Raw genomic sequence first — 13,364 nt, forward strand, 5'->3', positions numbered from 1 at the left:
TTTAATGACATTGGATCATAGATCCTTTGGTTTAAGTGAAAAGTTGTCTTTTGAATTAGGATTAATTTTATATATTATATTTAATAAAGTGAGGATTATATATAATTTATTTATAAGTTTATAATTTTTACTGGCAATTCAAATAGTGCTATTTTTTTTGCTGTTATTGCGTACCACGTGTTTTGCGAAATTGCTATTAAAACTAAACAAAAACTTTCTAATTGTGTTCTTCATCCGTGACGTCCTACCTCGCAGATTGTGAAGCAAAACGCAAATTGCCGGTTGATTCGGCGTTTATTAACAATGTTTTTCTTAAGGAAATGTGTGTTTAAAAATACATTTACTTTTTAAGTAAATAAATCTACAAAAAAAGACACGAGGAAAATGTTGTAAAACAAACACTAAAAACCAAGAGTTATGTCTAAAAACGTTCAATGAATAATAAAATATGTTTAATTTTTTTCGCTAAGAATTACATACCCACAGAATTTGGTAAGTTTTCAAACGCATTGATTGCAGTTATTGTAAATAAACTTGTATTTTAACCCTTTAGCGCGCAAATTAATTATTTTGGAATTAAGGGTTAAAAAATTACTTTTTAGAACTTTTAATATATATAAAAAGTAATTTTAATAAAAAAAATTTAAAAAAATAATTTTTTTTTTGGAAATTTCGAAAATTTTGTCGGTTGATATATCGACCTTTGACCACTTAGGGTGATATTTTAAAAATATATTTATTATATAATGAACGATCAAATATTGGCACACAAATATAATTTATTGTTTGAAATATATTACATATACACATATAAAGAAATATTATTAAAAAATAATTCTTCTAGAGTTTTGTAATGTTTTATTTTGATTTTTGATTTTATCGTGTTTTGGCCTATACCAACAACTTAATTTCATATGGTCGATATATCAACGAAAGAGCTTCCTCGACGACATATTGTGATGCTAAGGAAGATTTTATTATGAATGGGTATTGAATTCACTTGGCAATACAGCACGAATTTTAGGAGATTTTACTTTCAACAACTATTTTTATAAATATCAGTTTGGTATCTTATAAAAATTGGAATATTTTGCCATATAAATAGTAAAAAAATCTTTAATCAATGCAGCAAGTCGATCAAAATTGCAGTTTATTTATGACTATTGAATCAATTGAAAACTGCAGCTCTGACCCCAGGCGAGACCTTAACCGCTATATATTGACAACTTTTCTGTATGTAGTAGTTGGATTTTTTAATTGCTTCATACAGCGATTAGATTAGAAGGCATCTAACAATAAGTACAGATATCGTCAAAGGTAAAATTATATCGTACATGTGTGTCTTTTACATGTTACATCGTGAAGCATTGCATTCGTTATACGACTTGTATTTTTCCATTCAGGGATGGCAGAATGTTTGTTTATTTATACATTTATGTAAGTTTTATCTTGAGACTTATCGGTCAATTGGTTTCAGACTGTTTTAGCATAACATAAACAGCACGAAAAGTCATTTATTTTTATTGAGTTAAAATACCAATCAGCCTTGTCTTATAATAAGATTTTTTCCGGCCTCCACTATGATATTGTATTTAAAACACGCTAGTCATAAACCTAAAATCTTTACGAAAATATATTATAGTTTAACATATTAAATACCGTGTGAACAAATTTGTGCGTGTCGTCATTTTATTTCATATAACAAACGCTTTCATCAAGCACCTCTAAATTGCTGAGTAAGCACACGACAGCCAGATCCGAAACTTCTACATATAAAATTATTATATTTAGATGTCGTTGGCCACAATGCGACAAGTTATTAAATCGTTTATGTAAGGTACATAAATCTTGTTAGCAATTTATATAATCTTCCATTTAAATAAATTCATTGCAAAGAGTTATTCATGGAGTGTTCACTTGTCTGACTAACGCACCTAATCTGTCCAACAATGAAAAAACTCGTTATAGTAAACTAATAACTTGTCGTTCACCCTTTAGCGGTCACCCATCCAAGTACCGACCACCCCCAATGCTGCTTAATTTCTGTCGTTACCTACATCAACGGAACGCTAATGCGCAGATTATTTATTTTAATGCGCAAATTATTCGTTTTAGTTCACACTACAAATAAAATATTGCTTAATCTAATATTTTTAATTGAACATAAATATATTTATTTAATGATTATTTTTTATTATTATAATGCACAAGCAAATTGTTTTATCTAACAATTATTTTATATACTTTTCATTTAAATACATGACAATTACTTATGTCGCCGCGTACACAAAAAGTTTAGTTATGCTAAACAGCTTAACTGACATTCTTGTACTAATAACTGTTCAAAGAATTCCTACATATCCTATATCGTGTTTCATTTCTATGCCGTCTATAAAATATGAAGTGGATTCTGAAGAAAATAAAAAGTTCGAAGAAAACCCAATTTGCACTAATTACGTCATATGTATTGACAACATATAAATGTTCTATGTCTATTACGCTATCGATGAATAAATTAACCCTAAAGCTGCCGAATTTACATTCGACAATTTTGTTAATTATTACTTTATGTTTTTCTTTTATATTAATTTAGTCGACACAAATTGCTTTACCTTATACGGCATTCGCGAGCTGAATTGCAATTTAATTCCAATAATCATAACTGAAAGTAAGCATTTAGCAAATGTGTCCTAAATTATTTTTAGAAATCGCACACATAACGGCAAAATCTCAAAAGATGACTGTGAAAGAACGAGTTCAGACAGATCCGCGATTTCTTTACATACTTAACATTCTTGACGACATTGCTTGTGCTATATCTGTGTGCATACGCAACGGGTTTTTTCAATTTTATCTTTAAATCTTTTCTCGAGGGTTGACGGTGATATTCATTTAAATGCGATTTTATTTGTTGATTACTGGATTTAAATGGAAGTATATAAGAAAAAATAAATTAAGATATTTCTCACTACGCAGCTTGAATGCATATTGTTCTACTATATTCAATTATTTTTTTATTAATATTAGATCTTTGCTATTAAAGATATTGGTCTAAGCTTCACGTGGTAATTCTGCATCTAGGAAGTCGATATAATAATTATAATTCTTTGCGATAATTTCTTATTAGGTTTTTCATAATTTCGCGGATGAATATTGAGATAATTAAACAAATTTGCACTGGAGAGCTTTATAGTATTACTTATTTGCGATGCAACAATAATAATGTAAACTTTAAAATGAAATTGAACCAAAAATACGCATATTCCATTATTCAAGAAAAAAAGAATCAACAAGTTATAAATAAATTGGCAAATCTCCAGTTTCTATGTATCTTTAAACACTATGAAATGAAAATATAGCTACATAAATTGTTTTTTTATAATAAAACAACAACACATTATCTTCTTTAAATATACCAGTAATCGTTGCTTCAATCGTATATGCGTCCATCGCCTTTCCTACCAACTGCGTTTCGTTTCATAGTTTTTCTTGGAATAAAATTCAGCTGCATTATAGTTTTACCAATCTTGAGGGCTAGTTTATACTGTGGTAATCCACTAGGAATCATAACATTTAGGAGATTACTTAAATAAATGCCAACTGTTAAATAAAACATTTTCATGATTAAGCTTTACAAACATTTGCTAAGTAACATTTTTGTCAAAAATGTCGTATCAACATTGATAATTACCGATTAACATATCTATTATTAACTTGCTAAAAATATATTAACTGCACTTTTATATGGGAGCCAATATATAATTTACAATAAGAATGTGTTATAATATATCCACAATGTACCTCGATTTTAATTATCCGTGAGCTTAAGAAAGTATAGGAAAATCTAATATGTGATGTTCATTCGAAGTAGTAATTATTTAATAATCACTAATTCCGATCTATCAAGCACGATACAAATTAAAACTACTATAGACTGTGACACTAATGTATTGTGGTTATTTTTTATTCTTAGTTGTAAAAAAATATGGAAGTCGGAGGTAGCTAAATCTAGTGAATAAAGAGCATGAATAATCAATTAAAAGGCAATATAATGGATTCTGGCAGTTGTTTAAAACGACTAAGGGGGAGGATTTGCTTATGTTACGTTCTAGTTTTTTCACCAATAGCGAATTGCAATATGAACAGAAGGACATAATAATCACTATTAAAATATTTTACCGTTTTTCCATAATCTTCGAACTAATTTTAACCAGCTTTAAATGTAGTAATGATCACAAATCGATATACAAAATTGTTCTTATTACGCTAGATCAGTGGTCGGCAAACTTATTGGCCGAAGAGCCAAATATGTACATTACAATGATTTAAATAAGTTATGAGAGCCAAATCTGTTTTTTAATTTAGTAAACCTTTATTATAATTTTAGTTGATAAACAATAATATGAAAGTAAGGTATCCATAAATTTAAATCATGACAATGACTGACAAACACTTAATGCGAACAAGGTCCTTGGATCTCCTTGGAAAGTTTCAGTATGTCAGGTTTATATGTTGTTGTTTTTAATTTTAGGCATGATTCCAGGTTTTCGTCAGTAAGAAGACTTCTCAGTTTACTCTTGATGAAGTTCATGCTTGAAAAGGATTGTTCGCATGAATATGTAGAACCAAAAAGGGAAAGAACAGCAAACGCAAGTTTTTTCAGCTGATCGTAAGAGTCAGGAATACTATTCCAGACGTTGAAAATGATCATGTTTTCATTCTCCAGGTCTTTCAAAGCAGACCACTTGTGTTGTGAACTAAGATCACATTCGTTCTTCTCCAATATTTCCAAATCAATACAGACGTTGAAATTTAGAGCTCCATATTTCCTTGCTTTTTAAATCCTGCGATTATATTTCAAAGTTACCAATGTCAATGCCAAAAGGAGAAAATTTCAACTCAGTTATTGTAACATTAAGAGGATTTTTGACGAATGCTAAGGTCGCTTTGCTGTTTTTAAACATCTGAAACCTGCTGAGAAATGCTTCCCTCGTATTTAAAATTGTTGTTTTGAAATGGTGTTTGTCAATAGAGGAATTATTTTCTTGGCGATGCTTCAGCAGGCTCGGAAAGTGAAACAATGTTTCCCTTTCAAAATCTTGAGCAAAAAGGGATAATTTGTTTTCGAATGAAATGACTTCTTTTAGCATCCAAAAAATTGTGTTTCCTTTCCCCTGTAGTTTACGGTTAAGCTGATTTAGATGAGACGTAACGTCTACCATGAAATGAAAGTTTTGGATCCTGATTGTCTGTAAGTTCTGGATAGTGAACACCCTTCTCAAGGAGAAATGCTTCAATTTCTGGCAATAGCAGAATGATATGAAGCAGAAGATCAGGACATAAGGACACTCGACCAGAATTAGCGCCCGGGCCCGTGGATATTTGTGCCAGAGCCGCACTCAAGGAGCCAAAGAGCCGCATGCGGCTCCGGAGCCGCACTTTGCCGACCCCTGCGCTAGATCATGGCTAAGAAACCCCATTTAAATTTGATATCGTGTATGTTTTTAGTCCAAGATTCATGAGAACCGTTGGCTACTTTCCAGTTGAAATCTACTATTTCACGCAACTTCACTCAAGTCTATATCGTGTATCTTAGCAAAATATTCTGCATCAACTGACATTGAACACTTATCGCCACGATGGTCTGCCTTTCTTAAATCAACAGTTTTTTTTGCCTCTGTGGCATAGATAAGAAAGAAATCGTGATTCGCACAACTTTTCATAAATTTGGTTAACTTTGTGCTATTCAAAACCCAATATTGAACAGGCCTTACCCTATCTCAAACACTTTCATTCTCTCCAATCTTTTTCACTATGTTGCGAATTGTTTGCTCAGTAAGACGATGAAATTGACCATATCTTCCCGTATATTTTGAAACACAGTTCGTGCAGAATTGTTATTTCTGTAGAACAGTTAAACAATTTTAACGTATTGAGCAATCTATTTCGTAAATGTTTTGTTACAAACTAACATTCGAAACTTTGAACACGCGTGATTATTGCCAGCTGTCTGATTTACAGTACTGCCAAGAAAGAAAGCTCGAATTGGATCACCCTTGTACAACTAAAAACCAATTTATCGTCGGATCAACAAATTTGCGTAATAAATCTCGTCATATAAGGCGTCGAATAAACTCGGATTCGTTATACGAAGCAGTCTTATTGAGATTTGTTTGAAATCGTTTGTTTTTTGTTGATTGGCAACCCTGTTGCGAATTGCGCGCGAAGTCCTTATACCTGTTGCGAATGTGTGCACCTGCGTGCAATTCGCTTGCAGGTACAGTCGCGATTTGGTTGTAGCCGGTCGCGGTGGGGTTAACACATGGAGAGCGGCGCGACCAAGTGGGGAGGCAGCGGCTCGACCGTCAGTCGGCTCAGAGCTATGGCGGAAGTGCACGTGTTCGTCGTGCTAGGCGCTTCCGGCGACCTAGCTAAGAAAAAAATCTATCCTACGCTGTGGATGCTGCACAGAGACCGCCGGCTGCCTCCCAACACATTTTTCGTGGGATACGCGCGTTCCGCCCTACACTTACCCGACCACAAGAAAGTCTGCAGGTCAGTATTCTGAAATGTGTTAGACCAGGCATGGCCAACTCGTTGGGGTCTGTGGGCCGCATTGCGAATAAAAATGTGCGATGGGCAAAATAAAAAATGCAAAGAATATTTTTAGTGCAATATTAAAAAAAATCAATATATAAAATGAAAACCGAGAAAACACAATACATATATGTATACATAAATATTCAGTCAAATTTTCCAATTATGCATTTGACTGAATACTTTCATTAGCGATGACACGTGACTCAATTTGTTAACATATTTGTTTACAAGTATATGTACCAGGGACGTCATTTGAGGGGAGCTGGTTCCTCCCCCTTTGAATTTGGCCAGAAAAATGCGTCATTTAAAGAAATACAGGCTGATTTAATTCGAGTTTCCACATATCCACCTCTCTGTGTATGTTAATAAGCAAAATTGCCGCATATATTGCGAGGAAAATCCTCAGGAGAGACCATTACATGACCAAAAAGTGACTGTTTGGTGCACGATGACCGATTATTTTTGGCACTAAATTGAATATATTTATGTGGAAGACATGTGGTTTCAACAATACATTCTTATCCCATTTACATTTTAGTAACGTCGACTGCCCGCCAAGATCATGTAATTTAACGCCGTTGCATTTTTTTGTGGGTTCGTGTCTACGCCGACATACCCGTAACGTTCGAGCAACTAAAATCAATATCTGATATTGATAAGTTATAGACGAGTACTGATTATCAATCGCAAAGATGGAAGGCTTACTTAAGAGCACTGTTCAGTAAGCTCTCCATCTTTGCGACTGACAGTCAGAATCAAAACTGGGGCTTTTATACTTGAAATTTGTTTTGATTTAGATTATAAATTGATATATATCTGGTTTACACCGGTTTCATGTGTTGTTATGGAAAATAGAAAATGTTTATTCGGCTTTTACTTAGTATATAATCATTGACGTATTCTATAATTGCTTAAGTATAAATACGGAAATAATTAGTAAAATTAATAACACCGTATGCAATTCATATTATTAAAATAACAAATAATTATCAATGACTTAAAGTAATTATTACAACTCGGTATAGCTTTGTCGTATTAAAATGAAAGACTAATTTATTAAACACCAATTTCAATATCGTAAATGAAAATTAAAGGAAATTATTTATTGACATTTTTCAATAAATATATTTTCAGCGTCTATTTGGTTGCAAAGTCACTTTTAAAAATGCAGTTGCAATTTCATTCGTCACATTAATATTTGTATATTTTTTGTTTATTTGTTTTTAAAATTTTAAATTTGTTTTTGTTTTATTGTTTTTAAAATTTTAGAATAAATTATAATGGCCCGCTATTTTTTTCCTTTGCTTTTTGGCCGCTACCAAAAAAGTTTGCCGAACTTTGTTTTAGGGCAAAGCTGTTATAAGAAGTTCCGCGAGTTGGCTGTTAATAGTAATGGTGCGATTTTTAACTAGTGTCACCACAAATCGTTTATCGTGTACACTACAGTATGATCACGGACAAAATGTTCCAACGATAAAGCGTTTATAGACAAAATGTTTGCACGACAAAACATTAAAATGACATAATGTTCATTCACTAAACATTCACGCGACAGAATGTTTACATACGAAAAAATCGTTCAAGAATTTGTTAACTTGAAAAAGTGAAAAGAAATACACGAAAAAGTAATCCCTGATTCTAAAAAGTTCTGATTCCAAAAAGTGATCCAAAGGACGTACTGCTGCAAAAGGTTCAGAGGCGACCCTTTGGTTACTATTATTTTTTGTTTATTTTTGGGGATTGTTTATACATATTAAGTTGTTACATATATTTTCAATGTGTTTTTTTAACACATAATGGTACCGCAATTACATTAATTCCATTCGTATATTTTCATCTTAAATATGAAGTAAACATTACAATTTTTTTTAACCTCTGAACCTGCTTTCGAATTCATTACAACATCGATTGAAACATCGAGTAGCAATTGAATTTCAGATGAGTTATGATTTATTCTAAATATTTCAATTCATAAAAATGTAGTAAACTTTTGATTTCGCAGTTGGAGTTTTAACTCAAAAGCTAATGTTATGGGGGAGTTTTGTGATGTAATTCAAATCTTTGCTGCCATTTCGTATATTTATATTGGCTACAACCTGGAAAGGCTAGAAAATACTAGCTCTGATCGATCACTGTGATGATCGATCAGAATTTTAATTATAATAATCACTAATTATGATCTCCCAAACACGAAATAAATGAAAAGTGGTACTACTCAAATACAACTTCCAGTCCTCGATCTGACCAATGCCGATGATTCGAGATGTAACCAGACTCTTTGTTTTTGTCTAATACAGATTATGAGTCTTTGTCGTATTTAACAGTGTAGTGGTAAATTTGGCGATGCCGTCTTTCTCGGGAATATGCTGCTTTAGCGAATATATTTGGCAACAATTCTTGTTTTTTTTTTAGGTTCAACGGTTACAGTGCACTTGTTAAGAAATACCATTAATGGACGTCTTCTCGGATGCGCATAATTGTTTGTTTGTCACGCCGAAGAAAAAACTCTTGCAAATAAATCCGAGGGGAAAAATTAATTATATTAACCTTTTAACTAATTTAACGCAAAAATTACGGGTGGTACCGACATTCACATATATGTATTTAAGATCTTTTTTATTTCGCCATTCATTCCTAAAAATATTGCATTAAAGTGTTTCCACGTTTCGAAGCCTCTCATTTTTTCCGTTTATGCTTACACAATATAATTAATAAATATTGATTGCTTTCCTTATTTCAAACCAGCTCGAATTTCCCTATATCGGGTTTGTAATGAGATTCCCTTTCGATAATAATATTTTGATTCGTATTTTGATTCCATTAATAAAATCGATCCTAAATAATTCTTCACAAATTACAGTAGTGTAAATTTTTTCACAATCACAATTTAATTATTGTGAATCTGGGCTTTTAAAATATATACTTTTTAACCTCACAAGCAAAACAATATATTGTTTTTTATTTCAGTTAATCTATAACCTAAAGTTTTAAAGACACTTACTTGAAATAAATACACAGATAAAAACTTCGGTTAAAATCACTTTTGCATCTAAACGACTCATATATCATACACCATGCTCTTGATTATAAGGGCTAATGGATAATCCGAACTATTCTTTTAATACTGTTAAACATCAAAGAGATTATAACTTAGCTTTACGTTAAACAAAATATTGATGAAATCGGAACTTTGGAACACCCAAGAATTGCACAGTTGAAAGCTATTAATTATCTACAATTACCATAACAATTATTTTTTTTAATCCTGTATTGAAAAGCTTCGAGAATAGTCTAAATAAAATACTATAAAAAATCCTCACATCGAATAAGCATTGTTGTACATATCCTTTGTAATTTTCGGACGGTCGCCTACAAATGGCCACCTAGAAAGTTAAACTTTCATTAAAATCAGAGGTGATGTTAAACAATAACGCGACTGGGTCTAAACTAGCCTTCTCTTTCATTCGTATATTGTCATAAAAATATTGCGATTACGATCGACTCATAAAAATATAACGTAATACTAAACCGTTATTATAATATTAAAACTGTTCATGTACATATAATCTGTATATTGTATTTGAATTTTGTGCCCATCCACTTCTTCACAATTTTTTGCGAATTTCATATTTTCAATATCAGAGAACCCTAGTTAAAACAAGTCTGAAAAACAGACACTTTTTGCAGGGGTCATTTCAGCTTTTTCCAGGAGGGGGAAAAAGTTGGTTAGTCAGTGGTCGTTTTTTTATTATTTCGATTTCATTAATATTCATAGTATTTCCCTATTTAGAATCCACTTCAATAGCAATAAAATTATGCCGTCGCAGTGGAAACGCTTAGTTATCTAGTGTTAATATTAAAACAATATTACAACTTACAATGAGTGAGAATCAAATGAAGCACATCTAAACCGAATTTTGACTAATAGGAAAGCGCAAAAAACAATTATCCCTTCTCAAAAGTCAAAAAGTGACGGCGACGACCAAAAAGTGATAATTGTTTAGGCGCCCTCCTATTGACCAAAATTCGGTTTGAATTAATTTGGACCAATATTCTTAAAACATTGTGTAATATCGAGGTGCAGACCAACTATAGAGCAATATGCGAGATGCGACGTCTGTCTGTATTTCTTCCACGTATTTTCCCCTAGAAATGAGTTGAAAAAATTGAAAATTTATTCTGTTTAGAATACGTATAGTTTTATAATCAATATTTGCACTTTATCATTTATATATGTATTTATAGCTTCATTTCTAGTAGCATGTTTGTTAATGATATTTTATTTTATTTTCAGGGTCTACTCTCCAGTGAAACCCCACCAAGAGGATGATTTCGATGAATTCTGGACAAAAAATTCGTTCGTATCCGGATTGTACGATAAAGCAGAAGACTTCCATAAGTTAGATATTGCCTTGCGCGAAATAGAAGGCAAAGGCCCTACGAACAGACTCTTCTATCTAGCTCTTCCACCGTCCGTGTTCGAATCAGCTACTTCAAACATCAGAAATGCTTGCATGTCCGATGCGGGTTGGACTCGCATAATTGTAGAAAAACCCTTCGGTAGAGACGCCGATAGCTCGCGTAAGCTCAGCGATCATTTAGCTTCTCTATTCCGCGAAGAACAAATCTACAGAATAGACCACTATCTGGGCAAAGAGATGGTACAAAATCTATTAACGTTACGCTTTGGGAATCGATTCTTAGCTCCGTCTTGGAATCGAGAAAGCATTGCTTCAGTTTTGATATCATTCAAAGAGCCATTCGGTACTCAAGGACGCGGCGGATACTTCGACGACTTCGGCATGATTAGAGACGTCATGCAGAATCACCTCCTTCAAATCTTATGCTTGGTTGCGATGGAAAAACCGACGTCTGTCGATCCCGATGATATTAGAAACGAAAAAGTTAAAGTTTTACGTTCAGTCAAAACAATTGAGCCCGAAGATGTGATAATTGGTCAATATATTGGCGATCCGTCCGGAAGCGGTGATTCTTTACAAGGATATTTAGATGATCCAACGGTTCCAAAAGGATCTGTAACACCGACGTACGCAATGGCTGTTTTACAGATCAATAACGAACGTTGGGATGGAGTGCCGTTCATACTGAGATGCGGTAAAGCCCTCAATGAGAGGAAAGCAGAAGTAAGGATTCAATATCAAGACGTCGCTGGAGATATATTTGAAGGTAACGCCAAACGGAATGAGTTCGTAATGAGGGTTCAACCCGGAGAGGCTATTTATTTGAAGATGATGTGTAAGACTCCAGGGAGAGGCTTCGATCTACATGAAACCGAACTGGATTTAACGTACAGTTCTAGATATAAGGAACTACCTCTGCCCGATGCTTACGAGAGGCTCATTGAAGATGTGTTCTGTGGCTCGCAGCTGAACTTTGTGCGAAGTGACGAGCTGAAAGAAGCTTGGAGGGTATTCACTCCATTGCTGCAGCACTTGGAGACGCATAAAGTTAAACCGGTGACTTATATGCATGGTTCCAGGGGGCCGAAGGAAGCAGACGAGAAATTAGCGAAGAGCAATTTCAAATACTACGGTTCCTACAAATGGCATAAGAATCATTTGTGAGCGTTTATTAGATTTAAAGGAATAAGGTGCTATGGTATATTTATTGATTGATACTCGTAACTGACCAGTTTACTCGTAAACTTATATTTTTATATGAAAAGTAATTTATTGTTCATTTGATGGATTTTTATATTTTTTATACAATAACGATTGTATGTGAATGTTACATTCCATTTTTGAGTTGTATATATATTTTTTTATGTAAAGGAATATTTAAGATTGATCAAAGTACATTAAAAAAATGGCTAATGTACTTATAAAAAAAATTACATTTTTTGAGATCGATGACTTCTTAACATGCTGTAATGTGAATATAATTATTATTATTATTATTGAAATTTAATATTAACTCAATTATTATTATTATTAATATAATCTGACAAATATGAAATTGATATTTTTTTAATTTAAATTTTGTTCATTTGTGTGTATCAAAATTGTTATGTATTGCAATAACTGTAATAATAAATTGTTATAAAAACATGTTTTAATTTTATATTAGCACTTAATCGATGGGTAGATTTTAATAAAGGGCACTTTTTAATTAAAAGAGAATAATAATAATAAAAAATGGTTAGTTTTGATCTGCATTGGTAGATCTGTTTAAATTATTTTGTTAATAAACTTCAATCTGTGGATCGCATAAAAAAGAAAGCTAATATATTTACATATAAAATATTTTATTTTTAATAATATTTACAAATAAATTTATTAACATCTTAAACTTTATTCGTCAGCGGGTTGTAACAGCTAATATAAATCAAATTAAATTTATGGCTTTGTCACGCTGAAGAAAATATTGTCATTTTATGTAGTTTAAACATTAATTTTATAGATGGCAGCACAATAAGCATTAGTTTTTGCTGGTGGATACTACAGAACTGTCGTTAAATATCAGAAGTCAAAAAAAGAAGATTTTACCTGTCCCTTGGATTACCATCAGCAAACATGACGAGTAGATACTGCCTGACTTGTCAGTCGAGTGTTAATATGCTATTGACACACTAAATAATTGATTTTGTTATGGATTTTCCGACAGTTCATTTGTGGCTCGTTCTTGTAAGACATAATAAGTAGTCTTTCAATTTCAATTTTAATGCTTTGTTGGAATATTATTATGTAAGATTATTTGTAATTGCACTTTTATCATACAAAAGTGCAGTAACAAATAATCTTACA

General features: G+C 32.4%; 1 protein-coding gene across 1 annotated transcript; it reads left to right on the forward strand.

The window, feature by feature from the left end:
• Positions 1–6,262: 6,262 nt before the first annotated feature.
• Positions 6,263–12,666, forward strand: Zw (glucose-6-phosphate 1-dehydrogenase Zw). The gene is made up of 2 exons (XM_088204757.1): positions 6,263–6,555; positions 10,895–12,666. The coding sequence occupies exons 1-2, from the start codon at positions 6,323–6,325 to the stop codon at positions 12,183–12,185; spliced, it is 1,524 nt and encodes a 507-aa protein (XP_088060883.1). The 5' UTR covers positions 6,263–6,322; the 3' UTR covers positions 12,186–12,666.
• The last annotated feature ends 698 nt before the right edge of the window (positions 12,667–13,364 follow it).

The sequence above is a fragment of the Plectrocnemia conspersa genome, unplaced genomic scaffold (assembly GCF_051122295.1).
Source record: "Plectrocnemia conspersa isolate PC_06_02 unplaced genomic scaffold, ASM5112229v1 ptg000014l, whole genome shotgun sequence".
Taxonomy (NCBI): domain Eukaryota; kingdom Metazoa; phylum Arthropoda; class Insecta; order Trichoptera; family Polycentropodidae; genus Plectrocnemia; species Plectrocnemia conspersa.

What these genes read in the sequence shown, in the direction of transcription:
- Zw (XM_088204757.1), top strand. Translation starts at nt 6,323, where the DNA reads ATGGAGAGCGGCGCGACCAAGTGGGGAGGCAGCGGCTCGACCGTCAGT. An exon ending in GACCACAAGAAAGTCTGCAG is followed by an intron (nt 6,556 to 10,894) that starts GTCAGTATTCTG and finishes TTTTATTTTCAG; the next exon opens with GGTCTACTCTCCAGTGAAAC.